Source organism: Nothoprocta perdicaria, unplaced genomic scaffold, assembly GCF_003342845.1.
Source record: "Nothoprocta perdicaria isolate Ctin4 unplaced genomic scaffold, notPer1 scaffold_89, whole genome shotgun sequence".
NCBI lineage: Eukaryota > Metazoa > Chordata > Aves > Tinamiformes > Tinamidae > Nothoprocta > Nothoprocta perdicaria.
In genome coordinates this window covers 3,005,656-3,018,718 of record NW_020456187.1, presented here as the reverse complement: position 1 = coordinate 3,018,718, position 13,063 = coordinate 3,005,656, and the positions used below count along the sequence as shown (strand labels likewise).

The window sequence follows — 13,063 nt, the reverse complement described above, 5'->3', positions numbered from 1 at the left end:
CCCTTTGTGCACAGCGGTTTGCATGCCCTTAATGCTGCTTGCCCTTCTCCAAACACCACAGCACACAGACGAGGAGCTCTTTGCAAGGAGAGCTGCTGAAAAGGGGCCACTGCAAATGCTAGAGGAAGAAAAGCTTTAAATTACTGATTCCTTCCCCCAAAATAATCTTGTGGTTATGAGTCTGACGCACTGAACCTTGACCAAGCAACCTTTCAGATACCAGCTCCCCAGCATTACGTTGACCACCAAGGGGGGGCCAAGGGGGCCACCAATTATTATTATCACACAATGAAAAGCAGAGAGGGAAGGAGCAGCACTGGACCCAAATGTCAGGACTGCATTTGAGGGGACTGAAGGCAGCAATTTTGGATGAAAACCTGTGTTTGCAAAGACTGCAAGTCAATTTTTACCTCCCTTAGCAAGTCAGGACCTTGATTCCCATCTCCCACAAACAAGCACAGCAAATACTTCTGTATCCAGCAGCAATACACTCACCTATAAACTCTCTTCTATATCATCTTTTGATAAAAGAGTAGGGACCTGGTTCCTGTCCTGCTTATTAGGCATCCTAGAGAGCTCGGAGGTCCCGTTTATCTTTAGGGCCTTCAAGATCTCAACCTGTGCAACTGGAAATGCTCCTCTTACCCTGTTTTTTCCCCACTGCAGGCAACCCCTTCAAGCATTTAATGTCTTCAAGGAGTTATCTGACCACAAGGCTCCCCTCTTCCCCTACCTGATAGGCATCACGTAGACACCTGTTTACACAGAAGTTCATATTTAAAATTGCAATCCCACAAATTATTCTGCACCACAGATGAAGGATGAAGCCCCTGCACTTGGGCTTTCAGGACTGAAAGTTTCAGCTACATTTATGCTGAAAGAGAGAATGAAATTTTGTAGCGCATTTGTATCCAGCCGCAAGACTGTCAAGACTCTATTCCCACCTTTCTACCTTCATCAGTTGCTACCCATAAAATAGACGTTCCTTTAAAGAGGTAGGATCATTGTTCATTCTGTAAGCATGCTTTACCTAGAGAAGTCATGAAAAATTAATAAAAATAATCATGGTAAACATTCAAAGAATAATTTAATTACTCTAAATTGTGGGTTTGCTATTAGATTTGATTAACCTCTTCTCCTTTCTGGTTCATCAAAGAGTAGAAGGGGAAAAATATCCTGCTTTTAATTAAAAACAGCTTCGTATTATCCACAAAATAATAAACCTGGAAAATGCCAAGGGGGTGGAAAAAAAAGCAGGACTTCTTCCAGTAACACCAATTTTTCTATCCCTCTGTAAGAATATAATAAACAAAATGTGATGTTGATCATTTAAAGTGTAAATTATTAATATTTCCTTCCTCTTCTCCCCCATACTCATGCCTACTCTTAAACTTAGAATCTAAGTTCTATGTCAAAAAGCACAGTCTCAACATGCTGCTTTACTGACACATCCTAGCTATAAATCCTTGTACCATGTAAGCTCTTCGCCCACACAAACCAGTAGAAGGATTAGCCTGTCCAAGGTCTAGTCATTTGACTGAGGCTTTTGAGGATCAGCACGATATATAACTTCAATGTTTATAGCTAAACTGTGCTCCTTGGACAACCAGTTTCCAGCATCACTTCATGATCTGAAGGTTTCTTATGGCTTAATTCTATCCAAAAATGATATCAAGCCACCTTGAAAACCATTCAAATGACCTCAAAAACCATTCAAGCTAAAGCTTCAAACATGGTTCCTCAGTAGCTTCAAGGCAATGACCTAAAGCTCTGTGCTCTTTGCAACATCCTCTCCAATGAAATACGCAGCCTTTTCCAGAACTTTTTATTACTGGAATTGTGCATCTGAAAACACACAGCGGCGTTTAAGCAATCAAACCCCACATTAAATGTAAATCACTAGAAAGCTGAATCACGTTCATCATTGATTCATCACCTCCACTAACCTCCACAGTTGCGAAGACGGAAACTTCCCCGACGGCTCCTGGTTTGACGATGCTCTATAAAAACGTCTGCTCCAATTGATGATGCCCTAATTTGTGTGACTGCCATTCCGCAAGAAAGAGCCCTGCTGCAAGAGGCATTTTAACAGCTCCAGCCTGATCCCCACAAAAGCCACTGTTGATAACTCATTTAAGCAGAGCTACTGAGGTGGCTCTTGGGTCTTGTTTTTCATTCTATTGAATGGCCAAAATTTGCTGCTACTTATTACAGAAGATTTCATTAGCTCGGCGCTTTTATGGGCAACTAGTAAAATTTTATGTACTATTTTTTCATGATTTATGTCTTTCCAGATTACACCCTTCCTTCTTTCAATCCTTTTAGAGAACAGGATGCAAGTTCATAGCATCCCAAAGGCGTAATCAGAGATTTGAGGGAACTTCAGCTGCTGATTTCCGGTGCCGAACACTTGGTTTGTTGCCTGCTGCAGAGACAAGAAATGGGCAGCTATTTAAGAATTAAGTCCTTTAAAAGATTTCAGCCATTTTATCAGCTTTAATGGTAAGTCCAAAAGAAAATGGGTCTCAGAGATCAATATCCTCCCAGTCAAAGGCCGATTTTGTCTTTCAAGAACTGCTGTTCCCACAGGTCCACCTACGATTTTAAGGATGTTAGCTCTCTAAAAGCAGAGACATTTTAATCGGACACGGCTACTCTCCCAACTCCACCATAACATTTCTTGGGAGGAAATTACAAGCCGACTTTATGAGCCACGTTCAACTTCCTTCCAATACAGGCTAGCATGAAAACTGAGTCTCCAAACAAAAAACACATGCAAGTCCCATAGCCTCTTTGGTGACTGCATTTGAGAATATCTAAAGAAATTCTATAGGAAGACATACCTAAGGATGGTTTTAAGTTTTCCTCACATGGACAGGCTCCTAGATTTGCCCTTCCCAAAAAAAAATATGAATCTTCACTTACCATCTAGCTAGAACATGATCTGTTGGTGAGGACCAGTGAGAGAAAGCAAGGCTTTCTTCATGCTGCACCAAAAGCACTTCTGCTTATTGTGCTATTGAAAAAAATCCTCTTAAACTACACTACAGGTTGCTTCTTCAATAGCCTCTGCATGAAAATACACCTCAAGGCAATCAGAAAAAAAATACTCACTTTTTTATGCAGCTTTGCAATGATGGAGGAGGGAAGGAATTAGACTCACTGTGGGATTCCCATCACCTGCCAGTTAAGTTCTCAGTTGGGTTTATGCAAATGCAAAGTGGCTAACAGGACAACTGGGGTTTAGTGAGGGGCTCATTTAACTTTTAGTACGAATGATGATGGAGAAAGTCACCCAGCTGGTCTATCAGATCCCCAGGTGAGGTTAATAGGAACAAAGAAGCTTAAAAAGCGGCATTTATGACAATAAACAGAGAATTCTACACTGGCATTCTCACAACCACCTTGAAAATGAGCTCTTAAGCCTCCGATTCTGGTAGGTATTTCACAGTTAACTTCATAGGGCTTTGTGATTTTTGGCCAACACACGTATACTTATGTTATTAATGAAACAGAGCCTGGAAGAGTAACTGGACTTCACTTTAGAAATCACCACCCAGACCTGCAAGTTACATTTTCCTCTAATAGCTGAGATGCACAGGTGACTGAATATACCATCTACTCTATATAGGACAAAATTTACTTACCCTGTCAATAGCAATATTCACTGTTACCCCCTCAGCTTGGGCTTCGTTGAGTTTCTGTGAAGAATCAACCCAACCTTTTCATGCAACAGAGCTCTTGGCCATGCTGGTACACTGGGTGAGCACACTGAGCACATTTTAGGCTTCTAGGAAGGTCCTGGCAACACAGGAACCTTCATAAATACTCCTCAGAGTACAAAAAGTTCAAGTGGAAAAATAAAACTCAGAAGTGAATTTATTACTCCAAACTGGCAGGAAGGGAAAAATTGTTCCCAGCGAATCGCCGCTGTACCTACAATCCTCAGATGATCATTACCAAAGGTTTTGTTTATCTTAAGTGCAGCATGATCTGCTTTAAATTCCTTATAAAGATTCTACAGCACAGGGTAGCATCTCCCTTGGGAAGTGAAGGCAGAAAGGGACTCCAAATCTTGGCATCTTCTTGGCTCAGATGGGTCGAATGAGTCAGTGCTTTATAATGACAAGCATTAATATGCATGGCCACTTTTGGTTTCATCAATAAGAAGCCAAAGAACTTAAATGACTAAAAGGCAGAAACAGCTTTTGTTATGCATACGCATAAGTTTTAAATTTTCTGCTAGTTCGATAATCCTGGAAAAGGTTACTTTTAAATAAAATTATCCAGAAAAAAATATACATAAGTACATTGTGCACTTGACGCAAGCCCATGTGCATATTTTATACTAATCAGATGTTATCTGTTACATCCTGCATCTTTCCCAGTCTGAGGGACACCTGCCCAGTACTTTATTGAATGGTAGAAAAGAGGAGGGAGGTAAGAGATTGCTCTGGTGCTTTGGCCATGGACAACAAGGGCAGATCTGCAGAAACAGGAGTTTGATGATGGATCCTCACCTGACCTATATCAATTTACAGTGACTGAGGATGAGGCCATCAGAGTCTTTATTTCCAGTGCAATTTATTTCCTGTGCAATTTTACACTCAGAGACAGCCCAGCTCTTAGGCATCACTGCTGTGGTCTTGCTTGCTGCGTGTCCCCTGGAAGCTTCATTCAAACACGGTTTAAGTTTCCCTGATTTATTGTTAATTAAAGACAGGTGATCTGTAACACCATCAATACTGCTTCAAGCACATAAAGCCAGAATCTGCAGATTTAGAGAAGTCTCAAATGAGTCACAAAACACAGAACTAGCTCTGTACTAGCAGGGCTACTTCCACTTCTTGCTCTGCTATTACAAGCTCTTAAGAACAGTCTTCTCTTGCAACACATAAACAGTGTCTAGCATGTTGCAAAGGGAACCACCAAAATGAAAAGAACGAAAACTCCTTTCTATCTGAAAACACAGTTTGTGTAAGAACAGATACCTGAATGTCCCAGGACAAACAAATCCCAAACCTCCCTGCTCTGAATTGAGATTATACATTAATTAGGGGCCCCAAATCCTCCTGTAAATAGGAGATAGTAGAAAGAAGTCTTGTGCTCTTCTCTAGCAGAAAAAGAAAAGAAAAAAAGGGAAAAGAGAATCTAATGAGGTTACTTTGAACTTTATACTGACTTTCCTGTCTCAAAAACCCTCGTGATTTAGAGAAAGTATCTTAGAAAGAGCTGTAAATATGGATAGTCCAGGCTTATTTTCAACTCATTTTGGACAAGTTTTAGGAAGAAATTGGGAATTAATTTGGTTCCAACTCCAGCAACCGAAGAAGTTCTGTTACTTCAAAACTGAAGCTGAACGTTTTTGGTTCTGCTTCCTTGAAGACTTCTGTAATCAATGGACAAAAGACCTATAGATAAAAAGGGAAGGAAAGATTGTCTCCATCTGAAGAAGAGGGAAAGGGCAATAATTTTTGGAATTTTTTGATATTTATATATGTAGGTCACTTCTAGGTCTCTTTTATTCCTCTGTTAAACAAAACCCCACTTTTTAATCCCTTAAAACAATAAAAGGTTTAATTCCCCATCTGTGCAGTATTTTCAAATCCTCATACCAAAGAGGTAAAGCTCAGCATTTCACCTATTAAGATCCACAGTAGTAACAGACATACAAAGATCAGCACAAGGATAATCTTGTGTTTAGACAGACCTTTCATCAGGTTTACCAAGTTTCCACAAGGAAAAACATAGATCTTTTGGCACTAACACAACAAAATGCTTCAGGGTTCCTACTCCTGGCCATATAATTCCCATGTTTTATGGGGAAATCACTTTGTATCTTTTCCATCTCAGGACCTCTCATCATCTCCCATTCACAAAGAAGGGATCAATGCATACTAATCTATGCAAGAACATCTGGAAATGTAAAGAATTACATATAGTAGGAATGCATATGATTGAATACTCACTGCTGCAGCTTCCAGGAGTACCAAACTGGGAGGTGTCAAGGAACTTTCGAGGTGTAGACAAGTTAGTGACATCCATGAGTGGTACAGAAGAGGCATCTTTCACAAGCGAACTGTGCAAGAGCAAAAACAGCACAGCAAACCATGTATTATTATTTGCAATCTTGGAGCATTAGAAGAGCATTTATTTCTCAAACTTGTGAGCCTAAGCAGTAAAGGCAGACATATAAATAGCAGACAGTTTAAATGCAAGAGATTTACCCAACCTAAATTAAAGCACAAGGCCACAGATGGGTATATGCACGTGGGTGTACATATCTACATTTGAGGGGGAAGGGGGAAGCTCATAAAGCAACAATGAAGCAACACTGACAGATTAAAGACAAAATCTGGAAGCTCAGGGACTCTCAAATTTAACAGGAGGAGAAACCACACACTGAGTGGGAGGGATGCTTCCCTTTCCATGGCTTCCATCAACCACTTAATCCTTCACTGAAAACCTTCATCCTTTCTCTGCCCTTCAAACTCCTGGTCTGCACACATACCTTTCTGAAGGAATGGTCCTACTCCGAAAGGAAACACTTCTTTCTTGGTTGTTTCCATAATGAATTCACACAGTATTATTTCATAGAATCATAGAATCCTTAAGGTTGGAAGGGACCTCTGGAGATCACCCAGTCCAACTGCTGCCTCGTGGTCAACTTCTCCACCATGATGCCCAGGTCCCTCTCTGCAGAGCTGCTCTCCAGAAGATCAGTCCCCAGCCTGTACTGATGCACGGGGTTATTCATCCCCAAATGCAGGACCTTGCACCTGCCCTTATTGAATTATTTGCCACAAAAGTGTTGTGCTGCCCCAGCCAGACATGAAGCTGAACGTGGCAGCAGAACACAAATAAGAAATCATTTTCCTGATAAAGTGGAAAATACTCCAACAGTGAGTTTGATCAGTTCCCTCAGAGGTCAGAACTCCTCCCAACACCTGCACAGTCGAGAGCTAATCTCACTGGCCTGCAGAACAACCAGGTGTACTCTCTACACATCCACAATCCCAAGCGGAAAGGGATTATCTGGGCCTTCTGACTCAGCAATAGTAAATACAACACACTTAGAAAGGATATAATAAATAATTTCCATCGTAACTGCATCCTGGTCCCCAGGCAGCCTAGGACAGCAGACTAAAATGAAGCAACGAGACTGTCCTTGATCCAAGGGTTCAGATTATAAAAATATCAATGGTGCACAACAGGGCATGTGGAAAAAACAAAGATAGAAAACTAGGAAAAAAGATAAGGGTCCCTGTAGCAGGCATACAAATCTGCAAGTTAATTAGCAAATACACAGTTTAGGTACAGCAAAGTTTTTTGCCTTTTTTTAATTAACAGGATGAGTAAGGAAAGAGACTGAGGACTTGCTAACGACTCTCCTTCCCAGAAATTGTAACTTCAATCAGTGCTTTATTTCCTGAACTTATTTAACGCAACTTATTATCTCTCCTGTTATTTTGGTTTAGCACTTTATAACTCCTCATAATAAAATGTTAATTTATCATTTCTCTGCATCTCTATCATATGATAATGTCTCCCCTTCTGCTTCGTGCCCTTATTACCTTTCCCACTCTGTAAAGGTTACCGTCCTAAGCTTTTTTTTTGAAGACTTTCTTCCCAGCAACTTTTCTATTGCCTTCAAATTTAGAATTTGCCAGATGAGCCCCAACAAAACCCCAGATTTCTATACATGAGCTGAACTTGTACTGATCAGAGGCACCAACCAGATAAGGCGTCTCAACACCTTAAAAACACTCCCCATAGAGCCAAGACTGTCCAGATGCTTGGAAAGAGCAGACTCTGACTAGTAACCTTGTGCTTAGCTGCAAGTCTTTTAGATCCGGGCAATTTGCTAGGTAAAATGAGCAATTCTTCCCCATGTTCTTCCCTTTGCTTCACCTCAGCCATCCTGATCAGGGCATTCATAGGGAAAGTGAATGCAACACAGGAAAAGCCTGCTAAGAGGAACCAACCTGGCTGTAATTCTGCGGGAAGCAGCAAAAATACCCCACAGAATCACTAAGCAAAGGCAGCACTAGAACAGAATGTTCACAAGCTCAAAAGTCCATCAACATATTTTGGGTTTTTTTATGTTCTTCACAGCCATGAGTGCTAGGAAGCTGCCTGCCAATCTACCCCAGAAATGAAAGGGTGAGGCATAAAGTCAGTGAAGGAGGAAGTGTTGCCCTCTTCCCTTCTTAGGATGCTTCCTAGAAGCATCACACAAAACCAACCTTATCCTCCCTTTCTCCTTGGTGCGTTGTCCCACTCGGTTAGTTGACTTGATGTAAAGATGACGGTGCAACTCATCTATGAGGACCAAGTGCATGTTCATCTTCTTGCTGTGCAGCTCCAGTCTCAGGTCGCTCAGCCCCTCCACCTGAAGGAGGGGACCCTCCAAGGAGTCCACTGCTGACACCTGGAAGTTAAAAGACACATGATAATTTTTAAAGGTCACTTATTTCATCTTTGATCATTGCTCCACTCTTCTGGTCTTCCCAAAAACTTTCAGATTTTTTTCCTCTTTAAAGGACTGTCTGAACACCATGATGACTCCATCCAAACACCATTTTAGGGTAGAAAAAGTTTAATTATTTGTTTATATTCCCACAATAGAAAGTATCAGAGATCCAAACAACTCATTTAATGAGCATTCTTCAAACATTTTGAATATTAGTGTAAAACAAGCTATTTTAAACACTCAGGTAAATATCAAAGCACACAAAACAAGAAAGATCATCAAGTGGAAAAGTGTTGGAAAAAGAGACGACTCAAAATGTCTAATTATCCTTATTCTTCTCATTAGCAAAACATTACCCACCTTTCCAGAAATGAGGGGAAATGGCTTAAGTTTTATTTGCCTGAAGGGATATCATGTCACACCTGGAGAAGTTTAGGATTCCTCAGATTCTGGCCTTCAAAAGTGCTGGATCACACAACTTAAATCATCTCAGTCAGCAGATTAATGAAAGTTCCTGCTAGTTCAAAGTACTACTGCTATTTGAAAGTCCTTTCCAAATCTAAAGAGCTTTTATTTTATTTTTAATTGTTTGATTATTAAGTCTCAAATCAAAAGGCAAAAATTTAACACAAATTACATATCAATAGGCAGGAATCTGGGCACGTAATAATAAAATGGCCATAGTTAATGTGCCAACATATTTTAAGGTTAACCAGTTGACATCTAGTTGGCACTAGAATGACAGACCTAATTAATTTCAATTTACACCTTAAAAATGAACGCAGTCACTGTAGTAAATGCTGGTTGGTTTTACTGACCAGCATCCTTTACCCAGACAGAAATAGAGATTTAAAGGGTTATTTTGAAAATTCATTCCCTCATAATCTAAGATATTATTACTGCAACAAGACATTTGCTTACACATCAGGATTTAAGTTGCTAGTAAACCTGACAGCTAAGCACAGAAACGCAAAGCAAGTAGACACAGGCAGCAGACAGCCAAGCTAGGGTCTGCTCCCTTAGGAGCAGTAAATATTAAGGATAGTGGAAGAACACAGATCAACACTGAGTCACTTTGCTTGCGTGGGAGTCAAGACTGACCCTGAAAATAGCTCTGGGTCAGCCAAGGTTTTTTTTTTTTTTAATGCAAATAGTAGTTTCTAAGAGGGAAGTGTACTGCCTTCTGCCTGAAATTAGCCCCTGCTAATTGCAAAACTCACTTCTCTTCATGGACGACCATTTGTTAGAGGTAGGAAGGAGTAATAATTTTATGTTCTTGCTCCAGCAAGTGGAAGTGAACCCCAAAGTCCTGGTTGTGAAGGTGCTTCATGGGCTCTGTGGCTGGAGATCCCGCTAGCATTTCCCCCAAAGCACCCCCAAAACCAGCATTCATATTTACCAAACTGGGAAGCTGAGACATGAAAACACATCAAGGAAAGAAGAACAGAAAAAGAAGAAAAATGTGTGAAATAAAGGTTCCAAAACATATAGGAAACACAGCATCTAAAACACAGAGTGAAAAGGTAAGGTTCCATCGCCAGCTCAGTTCACTCCGCTGTTTTAATTCCCAGTTTGAGTTAGGTATTCTCCAAACTGATCATTAAAACCAAGAGACAGCTCTTAAAGAGGCCTTCTGAAAAACAAACAAAAGGGCAACCACTTCCCACGCTAATTAACAGGATATCTACTGAATTTTCTTCCAGGAAACAACAACAGTTTCAGGGGTTTGGGTTGCCTTTCTTAATAGCCTTTGGGATACTTGGCATTCAGTGCTGGAAAAGCTGGAAGCTTCCGAAGGGCCAGGGATGCTCCTTAACGCAGCCCCACTCCGACAAGCCCCCATTTAACCACTATTTTCCGTTCCCATATTTTATTTCCCGATACCACCAATTTTTGAGAGGGAGCTCAAGAGAAAAGCTCTTAGGTTCAGAACAGTTTGGGGCTGGGAAGTAACCAGAGGCTCAGGCCAAGTTTATGGAAGTGAAGGCAGGGGCTCCAACCAGCCCAAGTGCCAACTAGACACTGTGTGACATCGGGTTTCCCTTATGGAATTTCACTTGTATAACGATGTTTTAAGCACTAGCAAGAAGCAAGCTATAAAAGAGCATCCTACATTATATTTCAGACACAAAAAAGACACACACACACACAAGATCGACATTTTTTCTTCTTTGAGTGCTGTTTAACTTAGAGTGGGAGCCTAAGCAACTCAAAACGATACAGAGATGTCTACAAAGCGGGCACAAAATTAAAAACAGTCTTAAGATAGATGTGAAAATGCAAGTGCTCTGAGAAAACCAGATTTGTGTTTCAGGCCAGCACGCTGGCAAGGGGCCGTTCTTGCAACTCTGCTACTGGTTTTCAGCCAATAATCAAGTTATCACTAATGTGCTCTGATCCAAAGAGCTTCACCATCCAGAAGTGGAGAGAAAAAGAGTTAACACAGGTGGATGAACGTGAAGAGGAAGAGCAAGGGCAATAATAATATTGGCTCTATTCAACGCATAGAAACGGCAGAGGAGACTATATGGTTTGATTTAAAGTCTAGGAGTACCTGACAGTGACTCACCATAGCCAAGAGGAGCTAGTTGTCCTCATTGTTTCTCACCTCAAGCTTAAGTAAGAAGATAGATGAGTGAGAAACCACTTACAGCACAGACCAGAACGAAGCAACAACCTGTGGCAGCACGACACAAATATCCCTCAAAAACGCACTGCTGTTCTGCAAGCCAGCTGTGGTTTCTCTAATTAACCAGATTTTTTTATTTCTGCAACAAACCTCTTATTTCTGGGTCTTATTTTTCATAGATACTGCTGCAAATAAGGCTGAACCTCTTGCCTCGTATCTGAGTACAGACACTAAGAGAGTATCTGAGCCATGAAGTTCAGTGGCAATAACAACTATGTGCAACGGAGACAGACGCTGCAGAACAGCCTCAAATTTAATTCACTTTTCCTTTGCAGACTGCAGGAGCAGGCCTGGAGTTGGATAATGAAGATTAAGGATGTCACAGACCATGAAACTATCACATTTAATTAGACTTTTTCCCCTTCTCATCCTCAGCTTAGACTACATTTTTAAAGTCATTTCCTAAGTTGTTTTTTTTTCCATTGCTCCTATTATATATTATGCATTATTCACGCTAACAAAAGCACTAATAGATATAGAACTGTTTATAGAAGGGGAGCATTTTCTCGTCACTATTGGATTCCTGTTAGGACTTATAATGAAATAGCAGATTTTTTTTGAGAATCTGAAAATCAGACACGCAGGAGAAGCTATAGAGGGGCTGAGGGCCCAGCCAAAGTGCTTGAGGATCCTTAAGGCTCTCTTGCATCTCTTTAAATCCATCTCTTCCTCTTAAATGAAAACCAAAGGGTGATGGGGAAGGGGTGCTTGCACCGTGGCTGGCACCTGCACACAGAGACTACTTGAGGTAACAGATCTCCCCAGCATTTTTATTTTGCTAGGAATAGAGAGAAGAAGAGACAGAAACAAGGGGAAAGAGCTGGAAGGGGAAGGCAACCAACAGCTCCGAGCTCTTCTTCATCAAAAGCCATTTCCTGAGGGCAAATGGTGCTTTGGAGGAAGGGGTAGGTATCCCTCCCCTCCTGTTTTTCTTATTCAATCTTAAATAAGTCCAAATCTCTCCCTGAAAACCCTACTTGGACAAATAATAAAAATATTGCCTCTGCTACCACAGGCCGTGGGTCAGCTGAAGCAGTAGCCACTTCTGAAGCTAAAATTTGCTTATCTGTAGTAATATAGAGTAATAATAACTGTAATAATCTGCAATAATAAGCAGAGGCCTGAAGATATATAAGGATCAATAAAAATAACTTGAAAAAATACCACCTAAAAAGCATAAGTTTCTGGGAAAATAACTGTGGCACAGAACCATTCTGCAGCTTGCTTAAAAGGGGAACACATAGAGTTTAATTGCTTTAAAAAGTAGTTAAACATTTGTCCGCCATCCAGTTTGGAGGGGCTTAATTTAGCATTCCAGACTATATTATACACCAAGTACTAGCAACGTACTTGTGAAAATTCTTCTTTCTTCCAATTTTGGCCAAAGTTTCCCCAATCTGCTCGCAATTTAAGCTACATGTTTCCTTAAAAGCCTTTTCGAGAATATTTTAGGCTTCAGCACAGCATTGTTGGGTAAGTGTGAAGAAAGGAAATGCATTTTTAATTTTAGACCTCTACAATTCCTGGAAGTCTCCGAGCAGAAATAAAATGAACTCCCTCAACCAGCTCCTTCTTCAGGAAAGAAAATAAAATAAAAATAATAAATAATTTTTAGAATGGGAAAAAGGGAATAATGACTGCTTGGATTAGAAAATAGGATGATCTCCCATCTGGGATACCAGCCTGTTCTCTGCACAGATAAGAAAACACAGAGAACACAAAACTGAGAAAGGTTAAAAGATAACAATGTGAGAGGTCACAATTTGAAAAAAAAAAAAAAAAAAAGATATATATATATATAGTCATATACAAACACAGTATAACAAAAGGAAAAAAAAACACTCAGATTAAAACTGCAAATAAATAGCAGCAGCCTAGAGGATTTCAGCTACCCAGCTGGA

The 13,063-nt window shown here is 40.5% G+C and overlaps 1 protein-coding gene across 1 annotated transcript in view; it reads right to left on the bottom strand.

Moving 5' to 3' along the window:
* EXOC4 (exocyst complex component 4) overlaps positions 1-13,063 on the bottom strand; it is a gene marked incomplete at its 3' end in the record, with an annotated part of 138,113 nt that overhangs the window by 97,536 nt on the left and 27,514 nt on the right. The window contains exons 4-5 of the mRNA XM_026052457.1: positions 8,247-8,431; positions 5,970-6,079 (exon numbers count right to left, since the gene is read on the bottom strand). Of these exons, the coding sequence (XP_025908242.1) occupies positions 5,970-6,079; positions 8,247-8,431 (295 nt within the window). The remainder of the gene's footprint in view (positions 1-5,969; positions 6,080-8,246; positions 8,432-13,063) is intronic.